A 20265-nucleotide genomic window follows, 5' to 3' on the forward strand; every position below is an offset into this window, starting at 1 on the left:
TTCTGTATATGAGTATTGGTACCCCTCACTTTATTGTATACACAAGAACAGTATCTGGCATAGAGTAAGTCATACTTCTAAATGGAATAAAGGAAGTATCCTTGACTACATGGAGAGAAAGGTGGCCGTAAGAGTTATAATGGTATAGAATCATTTAAAATTTCAGTACTGAACTGGAACATCAATGATATAATCTTCCAATAATTTCTTAAGATATATGTAATAGGATATAAGACTCTATGTAACATTATATTGCTTTATATTCAAACATCAAAATCTTGGGTATTTATTTACCTATCTCTCAGAAATATCTAAAAGATCTGCTTGAGATGGACTATATTTTGAACAAATTAACAATGTCTGTCTCTGGTTTTTAGCATCAGCAAATAAAATCTCATTAACAAGTAACTTTTTAATTTTATTTTTTTTACATAGAATTCAAAATTTTTTGCATGAAATTGTTTGGTAGCTTTACATTTCTTTAGCATCAATTCAGTATACTTTTTGTACAACTGTGTGCATTCTTGTAATGAGTTACAAATGAAGCACTGTTAATAAATATTTGCATAGTATAGTTGGACTTGCTTATAGTATAATACACATAAATTGGTAAAATGAAAGCATATGGATTTCCAGGTTCATTTGTGTCTGTGTGTAAGGATGCTCTGATGACAGGTTCTACAATAAAGGAACCATGGAGAATAAGTACACTGCATGAAATTTTTAAGAGTTGGCTGTCAAGAAATAGGGAGGAAATAAAACTTGATTTCAAAATTCTCTGGGTCAGCAATTAGGTCAATTTAACTAGTGCCACAGAGAAGAATAATTCTCCAAGGAGAAATTGAGTAAGTGTCCCAGTCATAACCACAGAAGTGGTTTGAGTGCAATAAAATCTTAATGGTGCTCTAGGAATGGCAGATTGGCTGAGTGAATTAAAGCTAAGCTGTTAGCCCACAAGCTTGACTGGCTGGGGTCAATCCCTGGAACCTGTGATAGGAGGACAGTACTAACTGCCAAAAGTTGTCCTCTGATGTCCATATACCCAACATGGTATATAGACTCTCTGACTCTCTCTCTCTGACTCTCTCTCTCTCTCTCTCTCTCTCTCTCTCTCTCTCTCTCTCTCTCTCTCCAATAAATAAAATTTCATTAAGTAAAATAAAATAGTTATAGTTTGTGATCCAGTTTCGTGGTGAGATACAGTATAGCAGCATGAGTCTGTTAATTGATATATGTAACAACTATATTTATTCTTATTTTTTAGACTGATGATTCCTTCAGCAGTTTGTAAGTAGTAAAATATTTACTATATAAACAGATAATTATTTTCATAAAAAATTTGACACCAAAAATTACAGACACTGAGCAGAACTATGGGTCAAACATATATTCAGACAGAGATTAACGTTAGAAGAATTTGCTTTGAGACCATGTTTGATTAGTTTTCAAAAAGTGCATCATTAAAACCTATGACATTTTCTTTTGAAGTACACGTTCATTACACTAAAAAAAATCCACACAGTATCATGGTAATATAAAACATATTGTTTATTTATTTCCATACCAATTTAATACAGATATAAGCTCTACCTATCTTTTCCTTTCCCTGGCCTTTAAAATACTGTACCTGCTAATGCTTATTGCTGATGAGATATTTTAGGAACAAAAAATGCTTTAAGCATTCACACTAATCCATTCTTTTAGTTATGTAAACTTCTGTGTGTGTATATGTATATGTGTGTATGTTTATATATATATGTACATGTGTGTATGTGTATAAGTGCATATCTGTGTGCATATATATGTATGTATATATGTGTGTATGTATGTGCATATATATATGTGTGTATGTATGTATATAAATATATAAAATATATATGTTATATAATATATAATTGTTATATTATATAAAATAGAATATTGAATTCCATTTGAAAATTATTATGAAGGATAATTTTGGATGTTTCATATAGATTATGACTCATTAACCATACTTACCTGGTGATGTCAAACCTCTTAGATATCCGACAACATTAGACACTGTTTTAAATTTTGTTATTGTCTGTACCTGTAAAGTGACAGTTCTCTTTTCTGTAAAAAAAAGAAATGACAAACACTTACTTATCTATACTCTGCTGTGAGCTTCCCTCTAAACATTAGAAGTTGTTTATTTAGTACCATTAGCAAAATATTTCCACAAAATTCAATTTTCTTACATAGATGTAGTGACACTTTTTTTTTGACAAGCATTAACAACGGTTTAGGTAGTGACATTTTTTTTTTTTTGACAAGCATTAACAATGGTTTAGGCAGACACTGTTTTAGGTATCTGTTATTTTAGGATGACCTTGAGACTTTTCCTCGAGTCCTGCCACAGAGACATCTCTATACCTCATATTTGTTACAGCACAGGCTCCAAAACAAGAACACACAGGAAACTGCTGCTGGTGTTGAGAAAGTTACACTTTGCAAAAAGAGACAATTGATTCTGTATAAGTTAATACTTTCCTATCTTCATAACATCACAACACACTTTTTCTCTTTGGGACTCACTGTTATATTATTTGAAAACAGTATGTAAAGTATTTTACAAAGTAATATCTCTAAAACCCATTTTTATATAATACACCCTATATTCATAGATTGTAACATGAATCCGTACTAATTTTTCCATTTTTTGTTTAAAATATTTTATGTATTTTATGTTTTGCATTCATGTGTTTTTATGTACCATGTGTGTGCAGTACCTATGGAGGACAAAGAAGGCATTGAGTTTCTAGGGACTGGAGTTGATAATTTGGGATGGGTAACTTTGTTTGGTTTAACTTAGAAAGCACTTTCTTGTGTCTGGATCAGCAGGCAAAGGTAATTACTGCCTGGACTGATGATCTAAATTCTATACCTGGAACCCACATAGTAGGAGAGAACTGATTTCAGGATATTGCCCTATGTCCTTTGGGCATGTTTGATGGTTCTGGTATGCTCCTTCTAATAAATAAATATGTGTAATAAACATTTTTTGAAGGCTGAAACAGTTTCTTGATTTAATTACATATAATTCACATGTCCTTAAATAATTGAAACACAAAAATTAGATTTTTAAGATCTGATCCAGGTATTGGACTATTGAAAGTCAATTGTTATATAATTTATTAAATAGTTTGTCTTATTGAAACTGAAATAATGTAGATTTCTAATATTTATGGATTTATTTTAGATTTTCTGTATGTTTTCTTTTAGTCTTGGTCCTAGTGTTTGTATTAATATAGCTTCTGCATCATCATCACCATCATCATCATCATCACATCATCTCCAATTACTTTGAACTGCTATTTTCATATGAAATTTAATACTAATTCTTTAAGTATCCTGAAAACATTGTTGGAGGTATTTCCTTAGGGTTGCAAAGCTCCTACGTATCCATCTGAGGAAATGATACTCATTCTCTTGCCCTCACTATGGTATACTTGTTAGTTGCTATCATGTGCCTTTATGTCTGCCAGTAGAATTTTATATTTTCTCCTCAAGAGTTTTGTACAACTACTAAATTGAGTTTATATTTATGGTTCCATACATATTTCACCAATTTTTAAAAATTATTTTATTTATTTACACTGTAGCTGTTACCTTCTCCTGGTCCCCCCTCCCACAGTTTCTTATCCCATCCCTCCTCTACTTTGCCTCTAAGAGTCTGCTCTCCCTTACCAAAACTTCCCCTTCTCTGGGGCTTCAAGTCTCTCAAGAATTAGGCACAGCTTCTCTCACTGAGACCAGACCAGGCAGTCGTCTGCTATATGTGTGTAGGGGGCCTTGGACCAGCCCATGTGTGCTGCCTGGTTCACCAATCAAATTTTAACAATTTGTATTGCAGACAAGAATGCTCTTTAATTTTATACCTTTCATTTATAAGAAAATTTTTAGCTATCCTTCAACGTGACACAGGGTCCAAAGAGTTCTTAATTTGGATAATTTTTAAAAAAGACAATTGATTTTGCTTTTGTCTCTTATATTTATATATGTATGAGTATCTGTGCACATGTTCTTCTGCAGATAAGCATGCACACTTGTGTGTACAGTTGTGGAACCTAGAGTTTGACAACACATCATATGGCATCATATTCTTCTATTCTATTTATTGATATTCATGTGTATGTGTTTGTCTGTGTGTGTATGTGTAGCTATGTGTACATACCTTGTGTATCTGACAGTGGAGAGCTGATGCTGAGAGCAGGTATTTTTTTTTTTATTACTGTCTACCTTAGTCATTGAAACAGGGTCTTTCAGATGAGCCCATAGCTACATGATATGTTTGGTTTTACCAGCCAGTTTGCTCTGTAGATTCCAAGTGCAGAAATAACTAATAAGCCAATATGCCCAATCAGCTTTTTACTTGAGTTCTTGGAATATAGTCTCCATTCTTTAAACTCATGTGGCAAGTTTTTGATTGGCCAGTGACCTGTTTCTAGCTCCCTTTTAGTTGCTGAGCCATCTTCCCAGCATCCCTTTACTGTCAGACAAGGTCTCCCACTTAACCTGAAGCTCACCACTAGGCAAGACAGGGTGATAGGGGTCCTCTTGTCTCTGCCTCCAAAGGAGAAGATCACAGATATTGCCCACTGAGCAATCTCCTTAACCTCATTGCTTCCTGCTAGCAACCTATTATTTTGTTTTGGACCCCATGCAGACAGGCAGAAATGGGGCAAAAGCAGTATTCTTTGATCCTTGTCTTTTATTATTAACTTAAGTAGAATGTTTTTAACATTTTATCTTTTAAAACATTCTTGATATATGTTTCTGGGAATGCCTTTTATCAAATTGAGAAAATCACTCCTATTCTTACTTTGCTAAGAGGTTTTCCCATAAGCAGATGTTGAGTCATCTATTGTTGAGTTATCTATGGAGATAGCCAAAAATGTTTCACTTTATAATGTTGATAGATGTGTGTATTTCTACAATGAGCAGTTTTGTCAAGACATGTCCTATAGTTGGTGTTATTTTCACACACAAAATATACATGTATTAATGTAAACATTTATTTAGTAAAATTACAACTCCTTTGTTCTAGGTTACTTTTCTTTTTTCTTTTTTTCTTTTTTTGTTTTTTGTTTGTTTGTTTGTTTGTTTTGTTTTTCAAGATAGGGTTTCTCTGTGAAGCTCTGGCTGTCCTGGAGCTCTCTCTATAGACCAGGCTGGCCTCGAGCTCAGAAATCCGCCTCCTCTCCCAAGTGCTGGGATTAAATGAATGTGCCACCACCGCCCGGCCTAGGTTACTTTTCTTATGTGGATAATACAAACTTCCAAATATTTTAGGGTATTAAAGATTCTATAAGATTATAAAAAGTGGGTACTATCTCTTCTACTAAAAATGGTATGATTCAAATATGAAATATTTTCTTTATTTTTTCTTACTATATATCAAATATATATTGATTCCTATAATGGTTTTTATATGCTTGCCCCAGGGAGTGGCACTATTAGGAGGTGTGGCCTTGTTGGAGTTAGTTTATCACTGTGGCCATTGGCTTAATACTCTCATCCTAGCTTCCTAGAAGTCAGTCTTCCACTAGCAGCCTTCTGATGAAGATGTTAAACTTTCAGCTCTGCCTGGACCATGCCTGCTTGGATGCTGCCATGTTCTTTCCTTAACAATAATGAACTGAACCTCTGAATCTGTAAGCCAGCCCCAATGAAATGGCCTTTTACAAGTTGCCTTGGTCATGGTGTCTGTTCACAGCAGTAAAACTTTAACTAAGACAATTCCTCTTAAATTTCACCTGACTATATTATTTATATTAACCCAATTTCTTCATTTAAATGATTTGTTAACTAACTTTTAATACTAATATATTCATAAATTTAAGTGTATAGACTTTCAATGTAGTTGTAAAATGTTAATGTTTATATAGAGAGACTATTTTGTAGGTACATTTTTAACATTTCTATTAAAACATCTGCCAAATACATATATGGATTTGAATTAATTTTAATAGCCAGTATTGTTTAACATCTATTTCTTATATAATTATGGATGTAAAATAAGTTCTATAGGCAGCTAATACATTCATATGAAGTGAGATTTGTTCGTGACCCATAGCTTATTCTAGGTGATAGAGGATAAAGCAGTTTGGAAACATTCAGTATCAATCATGTGTATACTATTTAATAGTTCAAGGCTTCTGTGTACATTTTCCATGTTCAAATTTGAATTTTATCTAATGTTGATTATTCTAACAGTACTCCTTGTTTTCTCTATTAAACAGTATTATTATTCTTCTCTTAAGTTATAGTGAATTTATATTACTCTAGTAATGCTATAAGATTTTTATTTATTAAATCTTCTGTCTCCGTCTCTCTGTTTCTGTGTGTGATTGTGTGTATGCATGTGCACATACTTGCATGCTTGTGTGCACACGTGTGTACATGTGTATGTTCAGGTGAGCATGTACGTGTATGCACGTGTAGGTGGAGACCAAAGGATAACCTCACCTCAGGAGGTTTTTCTAAGGAGTTGTCCTACTTATATTTTAAGACAGATTCTCTCAATAACTAGAAACTCTTGAAGGAAGTTAGGTTGTCTGACCAGTGAACCTTACAGATGTACATTTCTTTGCCTCTCTAGCATTGGCGTCATTAGTAGGCACTGCCACAATCAGGCTTTGTTAAGAGGTTTATGGGACTAAAACTTGAATTTTTTTGCCTATGAAGCACACTCTTTACCAACCGGGCTATCGTTTGACTGTCCAAACTGCTGTACATTCTGATGGACTAATTCTTTGTGCATTGTTTTCTAAAGCCTTCTCTTTACTATCCAACAAAATATTAGTGTAACCAACCAATCTTGCCTTCTCTTTGTATTCCTCTGGTGAATTTTCTCATAGCTATTGTTGCTGCTATGAAGAGTAGCTTTGCCTAAGCAGCTGCTCATGCAGTTTTTTGATGAAAACAGCAGTTGTTGCACCATCACAACATCAGTTTAGCCAATTAGCACAGAGCCAGAACAAAGGCTGAGAGTCACTGCTTCATTTACACTATAATATCTCCTATAAAAAATGCTTTAAAGAGTGCTCTGCAAAAAACAGGTCCAAATAATGATATAGCACTATAGCAAAATGTCACATTTCTTCATTTATATTCTAATATATGTATGTCCTGATACATATTAAAATATTATATCTATATTTGAAATATATATATATATAAATTTTTCACTCCAACAAAGCCATGATCACATGATCATACTTTAAATATTAGTAGTAAATCTCTCTAAAATTTTGGCTAACCTGACATTCTAAAGGTCCATTTACCACTGCTGCCATTACTAAAGTAAACAACCCACTGACAAGGCAAAGTGCTGGGTCATAGGAACAAGAATAAACATCCTGTATTTTGGACAAGGAATAACTTAGCTCTCTGCAGGACATTCTACAGTACAATTTAGAGAAAGCAACAAAAGTATTCCTAAAGTGAAAATGGCTTAGAAAATAATGATAAATATGAGGGTGTTCAAATGGAAAAAAATATTGAGAAACATTAACACAGTGCAGATGATATAGATAGGATCCATAGGATGTGTGTAATGGCTGCACTCAGATAACACAGACAAACACTGTAAGGACAGAGTGATTACCAAGTGGGACAGAAATCAGGTTAGTCAGGCCTCGCCGTGCCTGCTGGGCTGAAGCTCTATTGCAAAGAGATTTCAAAGACTTTCCTTTTCAGGTATTTATTTTCTTCTCTAAATCTCTAGAGATGGTCCTTGTAAAACCCAAGGATATTTTTTCTTCCTTGAACAGCATCTAATAACAAAGAACCCCTTGATTCTGAAACTGCCTACTGAACTGGCAGAAAATGAAGGCACTTTAGAATAGTTTTGTAATACTTGGAGAAATTGCCACTTAGCCCATTGACTCAGGAAGCTGTAGACTGCGTTCTGACCTTAATCTCTGCCCTCCCATAAGTCATAAGAGAGTAAAATGTTATATAGGTAGTTACAAGAGCTCACATATGTGATGCACAGGCAAAACTAAATAAGAGGGCACAAAAACTACTGATGCATCCCATAAAGGCCCCACATTTTAACACACATGATGCCATAAATGTAACTACACCCTGGAACACACCAGAACAGGTTAACAATGAGAAACAAGGTTACAATCCTTAAGTAATTTTTATATAAAGTAGAGTAATTCTAAGAAACATACCAAAAGACAAATCAATTATGAAAAAAGAATAGATACAAAGTCTTGAAGTTAACATGGAGAAGTACTTCCAGAGAATCAACAGAGGTGATAGAAACAGAAACCAAGCAAGTGCAACCAAATGATATCATGAATAGAAATGGAAGCTGTATAAATAATTTCAGAAGCAGTATATGAAGAGGGACAAATGGTAAAAAGAATTTAAGAAAATATAGAGAAATTAAAAATAAACATGAATGTATTTTAGAGTAAAATTTAAAAGACAGGGAAAAAATCAAAACTTGTCAAAGTTAAAAACAAGTATCCTGTGAAGACACACACATGGGTGGGAGGCAAGCAGGGAGAGACAGAGACTAGAGCAGCAGCAGGAAGACTCACTCAAGTGTGGGAGGCAGGCAGGAAGACATAGAGACTAGAGCAGCAGCAGGAGAACTCACTCAAGGGTTCATGCCAGGCAGGGAGAAACAGACTGGAGCATCAGCAGAACAGACAATGGATATATAGATAGGTAAGTAGATAGATAGATAGATAGATAGATAGATAGATAGATAGATAGATATAGATGATATAGAGATCGTGATAAAAATAGAGATAGAGATATAACAACTATCTCTATCTCTCTATCTCCTCTATGTCTATCTCACCTATTTTTTTTTCATTCATGTAAGTCCTTTTCATGACAGATATTTGCTTCTCATGATATTACATGTACTAAGTAGTGGGATCAGTTTGTCTGTATGTAATCAGTTGATATTGCTCCCCCTGTCTCCAAAGAATATCCTTCTCACCTCATTATAGTCTGACAGGCCAGACACTCACTTTTAGGAACTGTTCTTTCTACACTAATAATGAATAGACTCAACATGTTGTATTTATGTGTGAATTCATCTATGTGTGTGTGTGTGTGTGTGTAACAATGATGTTTAAAGGTGTGAATTGTGGAGGAAGTTTATTAGAAATGATGGGGATGGGTAAATGATAGCACTAGGTTTTCATTCAAGTGAAAGAGAGGCACTGGCAACAGATCTTAGTGGTAGGTACAACACTGGCTCAGCACATGGAAGACAAGTCAATATGCAGGACAGCAGAACAATTTAATTAAAACTAATTGCCAGTGGGAAAGGAATAGTTGTTATTTTAACAACTTTCAGAATTTTCTAAGAACTAATAATCAAATTCAACATGTAGGCTTCAATTAAATTCTGATTTGACCAACTAGTATTTCTTTTAGAAAACAAAGACACTTAAACTAGAAGCACTGGAGAAACTTACAGAATGCTAATCTGGTTAAACATGATCAGGGTGGCGATTATGGGATTTTCATTCCCTTGTCTTTTCAAATGTATACTGAAGCACTCACTGAAATACATGAGATTTGCTTGGGAACACTTTGGTAATAGGAGGAGCATGATGGTGATGTGTCAGAGCAAAAGCTAAAAAAGAAAATCTGCCTAAAGTTTTGTGACCAGTTCATGAGTTTGTTTAAACTGTTGTCCCTGAACTTGAGTATGGTAGCAAACTTCCACAATAAAATTGTCAAGCCAACCCCAGCAAAGGTATTATTATAACTTATTGAATTAGTTAGGAAAATGAATCCTAATTAAATAATAATTCAATAGTAATGTTTATAAATAAAGAAAATTCCAATCAAATTAGAAAATTTCCTTCTCCGTGGAATGAAATTGGTACCTGTAACTCAACAATGTCATCAGTAATTAGGTCATCACTCCAACAATAATGAAGACTAATAAGTAGAAGTAGTAGAAATGTAGGCAGGATGGATACATCAGTTCAGACATGGTCTGAAAAAGAAAAGTGGAAATGTGTGCCTTTAATAAATACAACAACTTAAGCAAGGTATTCCATGTAGTAGTGGGTCCAGTAATACAGCAAAGTGACACCATCTATCATTAGGAAGAATCAATGGGAAAGACATAGCATTGCTATTGCCAGTTTCCATAGCCTGAAAATATTAATTGAAAAGTTGCAGACAGGGTAATCCAAAGAACTTGTCTGAAAAATAAAAGAAGCAACGGCTGAAATGAGAAGAGAAGATTCCGGGAAATGGGAGATGGAGCAGTGCTGAGCAATCCATGAACCTAATTTGAGATTCCTGCAACTGGCACATTATTGAACTGATAGACTCCAGTTGAAGGTTACCAGTTGAGTGTGTAGCAGAAAGATGTTATCGGTAATAATGGTCATGTTATTGGTAATAATGGCTGTGTTACTGGTTATCATAGTTGTATTATTGGGTTAATCATTGTGGTTTTGGTTGTAATGGTTGTGTTAAAAGTTATGTTTGTGTTATTGTTTATAATGGTTGTATTATTGCTTGCTTATAATGTTGTGTTATTCTTTATAATGCTTGTGTTATTTGTTATGGGAGGGTTCAGATGTAGAAGCAACTCTGCAGTTTGCCTTTTAGTACCTAAGAGACATGTTATTTTTGTTATACTTTCAAGCTTTCATTAATATGAATTTTATTTCAAAATAAAAAAATTTAATTCTTGAAATTTGGCCTGAGAAATTTTTTTGAAAAGAATCAAGTGCAAATTTTTATTCATATACTCAGTGCAAACCTCTGTGAATGTCCAGCTATTTAATTTACCTTTCCAATTCACGTTACTAAATGTTTTTCATCTTTTAGGTTGCAAAATGACACCTTTAAAATATGACATCCAAAGTTCAAAAGATTTCAACATGACAAAAATTTGATTCACTCAGAAACATTTCTATTCAAATAGGGTGAGTTGTGTCAGAGTTGAGAGACATGAAAGAGAGTGCTCCTCTCTATTCCTTAATTCCACCTGGTTCAGAAAAATATCTGCTACAGATGTATATCCTAAAGACGACAGTGTCTTTCATTTTTTCCCATTGTTAAGGTCAACCGATTCTTAGTCTCTGGCTCACAACACTAGCAAGGCTTTGTTTACAACCAACAATAGCAAATATTTTGGAAGTACCCCAAAGCTTTTCACAGAAATCTGAAGAATTGCACTTGCTGCCAGCTTTGAATTTCAATTATAGTAATTGAGCTTCCCTTGCTTTCCTAGATACAGTTCTTTCTATGTTTTCTGATTTTAATAAAAATCTTGTCCATTCACTGTGCTTGAAAACTTTTTTATGTAAGTTAAAAATAGAATTTCTTCTAAGAGTAGGGATTTGCTGTGTGTGTGTGTGTGTGTGTGTGTATGTTCAGGTTTTTACAGTTCATGGGGATTAAAGGTTGCTGTATACTCATGCTTTCAATAATTGGTGTTTGGAAATCTTTTAAAAACATCAACTATGTACGGAAAAAGCATAATATTAGCTGATATATTCTATGGCAGTGTAGCTAATTATTTTTAAAGGAATCTAGCTAGCCTTATTTCCAGCAAACAAATAACACACATTCACACCCATATTCACACATAGGAATACATTTGCATTTGAAAAAATATATATTTTCCTTTTAGTTAGTAATGTTGTATAAGAAAAGAGATATTTTGGTGACAATAGCTATCAGAAAGTAAAGCAAAAGCTTTTTTGTAAGAGTGAAATTTGAGAAAATTTGTTGATTTCCTACATCATTCTACCAAACCTCTACAACGCACAAATCATAGGATCCATCAGAAAACTAATCTTCTAAAAAACTGCCTGATCTACACAGCTCCCATTTGTCTATCAAAATCTATTGTTCACAGATTTATCATGCCAGTGCCCCAGGAGAATGGCTTTTGTGAACCACATCATTCTGGCTCCCAGAATGTTGGATTCAAGTAGAGTATAGCCATTGGAAAGCTTCAGCAATGATCAATAGGCTGTGGATATGAAAAATTGGAGGATTAACTTTATATCACTCTCCTTGAATGACTTCCCACTGGCAAAGAGAATACATTGCTTAACCAAAAGACACAGCTTCTCTCTTAGAAGCTCAGAGTGCTGATGATTCCTGTAGTTGTCCTCACAATTCACAGCTGTTTGTATTTAGAGATAGAAGTAATTATTAGGCCAAGTAAGTGGTAGCAGCAATGATGTGCCTTTTCTATAGGGCTTTGTATTACATCTTTTACATGGCCCACTGGCTAAATGGCCATGTAGTGTTCATTTTTAGTATATTATTACTTTTATAATATCACCTCACATGGTAAGTCAATTAATCTTTGTATAAACAACAACTCATTTGGTTTTGTTACGAAGACAAAGAGAGGCAATGCTTTTCTTTACTAGTGATATAGTAGCCTGTGATACTGGACTAAATTTCCCAATAAAACTAATTTATAATGTCAGATAACTTTTGATAAGAGTATGTGAGAAAAAGCAAATATTAAGCCATTATTGGGTCAAATTTAATTAGATTAATAAATTATATAATGGGTCTGTTTAGAAGGTAAGAGAATTTGATGAATTTGAGACACTTTCCCAATAGCCCTGTAAGGTGCAAAGGTAGCAAAAGGTTATGGGTCCTGCAGAGCTGTCATCTAAAAACTGAAGTTCTAGTGTTATTTAGAGGCATCCACCTCACTTTAATTTTCTGTTTGTGTACTGATTATGAAACTTCCTTCTTGTTGGCAATCTGCAAGTTGGTTATGCAAGACGATGGTTACTGAATTTAAAGAAAGAGCTCTCTTTCTCCTAATAAATGGATCATTTTAATGACAGAAAACAATGATTCTCCCTCTATGAAGCAGGTAATATAATGAGCTGCCTTAGTTAGCTGTATTGAGAAAAAAAGAAAGTTAGTTCTTCTGAAGTAAAACAGGATAAAAGGATTCGTATAGAGAAATTATACTGGCAACTCTAAAAAAAACAAAAACCAGAATATTGAAAATGTCTTATATACTAAGGAAAAATATAATGATAGAAAATCTGAACATAAATAAATATATATATATATATATATATATATATATATATATATATATGTTCTAGATAGAAATGCCCAATTAAGCCTAGAAACCAAAGAATATAGGAATTACATTAAATGTATTTGAACAAATGCTCCAGTTCAAGTATAGAACTCTGCATTTGAAATGTAAATTATTTACTGAAGTTTAGTCTTTTGCTATGCTAAATACTGGTTGCTCACAGAGACCTCATGCAGACCCAGGTAACACTATGTGATGTTGCCACCCAAGTTAGCTTCAATTGGTAAATAAACATGTTGACAGCGAACAACTGGAAAGAAGAGACATAGGTGGGGTTGAGGATTCCTGGGCTTGGGGTCAGAAGAGAACTACAAGGTGGAAGAAAAGAAGGTGGAGAGAAGAGATGCTGCCATAGTGTAAGAACCTTGAAATAATGGCCATGTAGGTTGGCTAATAGGAATTGAGAGCAGCTCACATGACCCATGGCAAATTATATAATGGGATAATTGGTTGGAAAATAGACATAATAACATAGAAGATAGATAGCTGCCCAACTCTTGTGCTGATTAAGGCTTTTAAATATAAAGGTTGTGTGTGTCTGTGTGTGTGTGTGTGTGTCTGTGTGTGTGTGTGTGTGTGTGTGTGTGTGTTTAATCAGGGAACTAAATGGTCAAAGTGGGATAGAAACCCTGGATAGAGATAAAATATTTTCCACAACAATTTATAGTTACTGAGACATATTCAAACAAACATTAAGACTTAGAAAATTTTAAAGCAAAAAGCAAAAAACAAGTATATCAGAAAGTTACCCAAATACCAAAAATAAACAAAACAATAGGTAATTTTAGGCTAAATAATTTTCAGGTTAAACACAATTGAAGGCATATGTTGCTAGACAGAAAGAATGTCAATTTATTCCATGAGTGAGTCTGCTAAACAGAACAAGTGTTTGGATCTTAAACTCCTAAGAAGTGACCTCAAAACATGTAAGGTAAAAAATTGACCCTCCCAATGTAATAAACAAATTAAATTCACAGTAATCATTTTTTCAGAGTACCAAGGTATAGATTATTTGATCAGCCCAAAAGAGAAATTTAAAACAAATTTAGTACATAGAATATTAACTGTAAACTAAATGGTCTGAATCTTTTCTAATACCTATAGAACACAGATCAAAACCTAGACTACAAGAAAAAAACATAAAAGAGTTGAAATATAGAAAGAATCAACAATGTTTTCTAATGAATTTTAATTTATTCATTCTGTTCAGAGAGATTTCATGTCTTAGTGTCTAGTAGCAAGGACATCGTAAAGCCTGACAGAAGGAACAAGAGAGGTGACTCAACCCAAGAGCAACCTCAGTAACCTATTAAGGAAGACTGTGGGTTGGTACAGAGACCTAAGGATAAGTCTTCATGGGTCTTAACAGCTTAAACATGCAACATACAAGACATATTTGAACATCTGTGAAAAGAACAATAACCAAAAAAAAAAAAATGTTGTAGTGTAGCCGAATATAAAAACAGAGAAACAGCAAGAAATTTCCAGTAGGTTGTAACTTTGTAAATTACATTTGTCCATTATGAAGGCATCATCAAAATTGATGGCATATGCTATATTAGATTTTATCACAGGAATAAACTCCAAAGTTTAGTTGGAGGTTCTGTAATTTGTCAAGAGTAGAGAAAAGCTTAAAAACAAGAAGATAAGAATGTAAGAAGGCTACAAAAATGACAGAAAAAAATCACACTAAAACATTGAATAGTATAGGTGAAAATGATTTTGTTTCAAAGTGTGTGTCTTAGATTGTCTTGAATGGTTTAATAAACAAAAAAATTATGCTGAATCCTTTCCAAGAGATAACAGATGAAATAGAACACTAGAAATCTGGGAAGTTCAAGGCGAATGGCAGTACTGTCACCCTGGGTAAACCCTACTCTCACTCCCCAGGAAATGGGTCTGACTCTACTATCTGTGGACTTTGGACAATAGGTCTCACACCTGTGTTCTCTATTTCAGATCCTTCATGAACAGTCCTTCAAAGGGAATTCTGAAGCTTTTTTCCCTTTTATCGAGGACTTCAGACTGGCAACTCATGAATGCTGATCTTTAGTTCCACAGCTTACTCTTAGCTTCCAGCCCAGACTCCTAGGTTCACTGAGCAGTTGGCTGCTTGAGAATTAAAAAAAAAAAAGAAAAAAGTAGATGTCACTATTAACGAGTATCACAATTCCTAACATGTAGCCTTCATTTTGAGCCAGACATGTCTCTACTAATGTGATGTATACTGATTTTACACTGATATATGCTGTGTAGAGTTTCGTACAAAAAGTAAAATGATACCCATTTAGTCCTAGATATTTTCTTTCATATTGGTGACTAAAAGTAATAAAACTATAGTCTGGATAAGAGCTTCCCATGATCTGTATATGTAGAGTTTGATCTCTAGAATGTGATGTTTTTGGAAGACAATAGCACTTGCAGGAAGAAGTGAGCTTCTGGCAGCAAGTTTGACTGGGGCAGATGTATCCCTGGAGGAGATAAAAGGACTCCCTCCCCTACCTTATCTCTCATTCCTTTATAAGAAAGTTTTATAAGAAACCTCTCCTGATAGACTCCACAATGATTCTTCTTTATAGATGTAAAGTAGAATGGCAAACTGACCATGAACTAAAACCCTACCATTGTTAACCAAATCAAACAATTTTATTTCATTTCAAATGTTTCTATTACAGTATTAGAAAATGACTAGCACAGAAACCCTATTGCAAAATACATTTGTAATTTTTTCCTCTGTAAAAAATATTCTACTTACATTCTTTTACCATTTATGGTTAAAAAGCTTAGTAACTTATATGTTGTGAATATATCGAAGTATAACAGTCTATCAGCTTTATAACACTACAGTGTCTAAGAACATATATTGTAACACAGGATGAATAGATGATAGACTATAAGTTTTAATGGTATATATATAGTCTCCTAGAGCTTACTCTCATGGAGCAACCTTGAGGCTAATATGAATACTATTCACAGTCCCATTAGCAGCATATGTAGCTAAAAATATAATATATTTATGAATCCAAGTGAGTGAACATTTTTTCTTAAGAACTATGTTTGAATAGTTAAAATGCACTATTTGTTGACAACTTTACATATAATAACAAAGTAACAAAAAAAATCTGTAACTTAAGTATGTTAACTACATAATGAACTATTTGCTAAAAATGTACATGATTTTTTTCAAGTATCCACTAACAAACTAGAATATAGCTATTTATAATACATTGAAAATTATATAAACCATAAATGATATGAGCAGTTAAACATTGTTAAATTATTTTAATGAAATTAATTTTCCTCAGAGAATTTGTTAAATCGTGAATAAGGAATCAGAGCTATGTCACCATTTTTTTCTATATTTGAGTTGGTATGTTTGTAGCTTACATAGTTTACTTATATAAAAACTTGTCTTTATTCATAAATTTAATAACAACATTTTCCCTCCAAATTTTAAATTGATGTAGTTTATCAAAATTCTTCTTTTAAACTTGATATGTGTATTTTTTCCATGTTAGTTATATCAATTGGCAATTTTTCACTTCAATATTTTCACTGTATTCACTGGTCTTAAGCATGAGCTCGAATTAATACTTAAAACTAATATTCAGGTTGAGCACTAAGAACACTAAGAAAAATGACTAAGAATGTACTATATTAGTATATAGGTTCTCCAAAGAGAGACCAAGAAAGGAAACCCAAAGTATCCAATGGTTTATTCAATACAAATAATCTGTCTCTGTTGAGGCAAAGACAGTTCCTCTGACTCTTTTAGGTTTCTTCCTAAGAAATTTCCATAGAATGTCCTGCTCTCTTCTGTTTGTCTCCTGACCTCCTATTACTAGTGCTGGCGTTCCATTCTTTTATCCAACTTCTATCGTCTATACCACTTAGATAGTTTTTTATTTTAAGTCACTTAAACTCAAACACAAATTTTTCATGGCCACCTAAATGGATTTAGCTTCATATATGACTGCTTTCCTTAGTGGATAACAACCCCTCCAACTATCTCTTCCTCTTACCCTTAACCTCTATTGGTCTCCATCTCTAACTTTCTCCATTGCAAAGCTGACTCTACTAACTGTGGCTCCATTAGCCAACACTATATAGTGTCATGGTCCCAGTGATGAAGCAGAGAGTCCAAAGTACCTTGATTTTTATTGTTGTTTGTTCATTTGTTTGTGTTGAGTTTGGTTTTTTGGTTTGGTTTCAGAGTTTTTTGTTTGTTTTGTTTTGTTCTGTTTTGTTTTGGTTCTGGTTTTTGGTTTGGGTTTTTTTTGTTGGTTTTTTTTTTTTTTCCATTTTCTAATAGTGTTAAAAGGTATCATGGTTAAAATACAGTTTAGAAAGTGAATTTTGGTTTTATTTATTTGGATAGCCTTTGTTAGATGAAGTAGACCAATAGGCTAGAAGTAATCAGAATCCATCTATAGTTTATAGAACCCTCAAAACTACTTAATATACATGATTTTAAAGTTTCAGCAAAGGTAAAAATGAATGAGAAACATGAAACACATGAAAGAGACAGATGTTGATAAAGAACATGGAATAGAGAAAATCAGCCATGCTGTCTAGATTTTAGAGAATTGTGAGTCATTGTGCCTAACAAGGTAAATATGTAAAATAAACAATTGCACATGCAGTTCATATTTGGTAATCTTGATTAATTAAGATTTTCTGCCTGCCCTTCAACATTATGCTTGAGAGACTCAATAAAAGAGCAAAATTAAATTGTGATATACTATAGATTATTTTTAATTTGTAAACTAGAGGTGCAGCCCTCGTTCACAGTAAAGAACCTTCTTGGTATTTTTATGTTATATTTTTATACATACATCACCATTAATGCAATTTTTAAGAGTGTACTACACACTTAAAAGTTAATTATCTTGGGTGAATCATAAGTATTTCTATGCAGAATGTTGATGTAAGGTATTATTATCCTCTGTTTAAGAATAATTTAATTTCACCACACAAACACTTGGAATGCTCATTTACTATCTGAAAAATATAAATATAACAAACTGTTTTCTGAAAAATGAAAGCTTCACAAAAACAAAACTCTTCTCTAAGTTTAAGTGCATTTGAATTTTTTCTAAATCACAATACTACTACTACTAATATAATAATATAATTACTATCCATATAAGAAAAACTTCATATGGCATAATTCTTTAGCAAATCTTTCTTGTTCATTCATTGACAATGGAGTTGTAAAGTTTCAACTCTCAATCTCAACTTCCCTTCCAGGCATCATATATGTTGTATGTGATTTCATGTTTGAGGTGTAGCTAGAGACAATGGTTTCATATTGTGAAGACATTTGACTGCAGAGAAGGCAATTGATACTGTTATAAGAGGCTCATTTTTTTTGTTTTTTTTGTTTTGTTTTTTTTCTTTTTATTTAATTTTTATTGGATATTTTATTTACATTTCAGATGCCATCCCCTTTCCCCATTTCCCCTCCCTAGAAAACCCCCTTCTCCTTTTTGCTTTTATACAATTTTTTTTTTAATGTTAACCAAAGGCTTTATAAGTTTGGTGATGCTCAATATCAATCAGAAATGTAACCTAATACCCAATCTATATATATCAACTATCTTTGACTGGCGGAGACATGTGAATATCCGCCTATAAGAGGCTCATTAATACACACAAGCGCTGGTGCATATATCCAACTTTGTTTCTCAAAAATGTGTGGATTTTTTGTGTTTCTGTAGAGGCCAGCACAGGGCAGTTAATGCAGAGGTAACCTGAGTGATGACAATGCTGCCCCAGAAAGTGTCTGACTCTGAGTTGGAAAAAGTGCTGAAATGCATAAAGGGCTTCACTCCTCCTAGAATTATCTTATCCAGAGCAGCAGATATGGCCCACCAGTAAAATGCGCCTGACACCAACCCTGGTGAGCTGACTTTGATCCTAGGACTCTTTGCTTGAAGAAGTAAATTGACTCCTAAAGGGTGTCCTATTATTTCTACACATATGCTCTAACACATGCACCCATATCACACACACACACAGACGCTTTCATGCACATGAACACGTGTGTGTACACACACACACAGATGGACAGAAAAGTGTATATGTCTCTAACATCCAACAATCTTGACTTTGAAACAAAATTGCCAAGGTATTTTAATACTTTTGTACTTAAGAGGAAAACAGATATAAATCATTGCTGGTAGAGCCCCAAATCTGGACATACACAATACTCCAAAAGCACTCAAGTGTTAGTTCACAGTGGCCAGAGACACATTTAACAATATGCAAAGACAATCTCTTCTTCAGAACTTTAATGCTGAAGCTGTAGGTAGAAAAAAAAATGATGCAGCCTAGGACTTTTATCCTATCACAGGTAGCTCAGCTGCTTCAGTTTTATCCTGCAAAGTCCAAGAAGCCTGAGAAACAGCATCACCAAATGAAAAGCATCTCCCGGGCAATGGTGCATATAGACAGAGGGATTCTTTTAGTCAATTGCAGGAATTACACATTAATGCTTTATACTAAAAGACTTCATACCCCAGATAACTACTGCTATCCACTGAACCTTGGTAGTCAGTAAGCCTGCCAGAGATGAACCTGTGAAGCCATGCCAAGCATGTACAAAATGCTTAATCTGTGAAGCTCCTTTACTTTGGAGAAAATTCAAACCCCCCTTTTCCCTGGAAAAAAAAATCTCAGCTTGGTCAATCCCTTAGATTTTAACCATAATTACACTTCAAAATCATCTTTATAGAATCACAGAATGAAACAAATCCCCCTCCTATCAAAAGACAGTATTTTTGAAACAAATAATTCTAGACCTTTCAATTTAAGAGATTTCTTTTAATGACCAAAGTACTTAAAGTATTCTCCAGATGTGTTGAAGCACAAGTTATTTTATGATTATGTGTAACTTCTAGAGAGCTGTAGGCACCATTATGATTTGTAAGTTCTAGAGAGTTTTAGGTATCATTCTGTGTAAGTTCTGGGGGGCTATAGGCATCATTATTATATGGAAGTTCTGGAGGGCTTAAGGCATCATTAGCATGTGGAAGTGCTAGAGTTCTGTAGACACAGTTATGAGTAATTTTAGAGGTCTGTAGTTATAATTATTATATGGAAGTTTTAGAGGGCCATAGTCATGTGTAAGTTACTACAAGGCAATTGTAAGCTCT

At 33.7% G+C, this 20265-nt stretch overlaps 1 protein-coding gene across 1 annotated transcript in view; it reads right to left on the bottom strand.

Moving 5' to 3' along the window:
- Positions 1 to 20265, bottom strand: part of Naaladl2 (N-acetylated alpha-linked acidic dipeptidase like 2) — an 808912-nt gene that overhangs the window by 297094 nt on the left and 491553 nt on the right. Inside the window, 1 exon segment of the mRNA XM_034499893.2 lies at positions 1999 to 2091. Within this exon segment, the coding sequence (XP_034355784.2) occupies positions 1999 to 2091 (93 nt within the window).

Source organism: Arvicanthis niloticus, chromosome 4 (assembly GCF_011762505.2).
Source record: "Arvicanthis niloticus isolate mArvNil1 chromosome 4, mArvNil1.pat.X, whole genome shotgun sequence".
NCBI classification, from domain to species: domain Eukaryota; kingdom Metazoa; phylum Chordata; class Mammalia; order Rodentia; family Muridae; genus Arvicanthis; species Arvicanthis niloticus.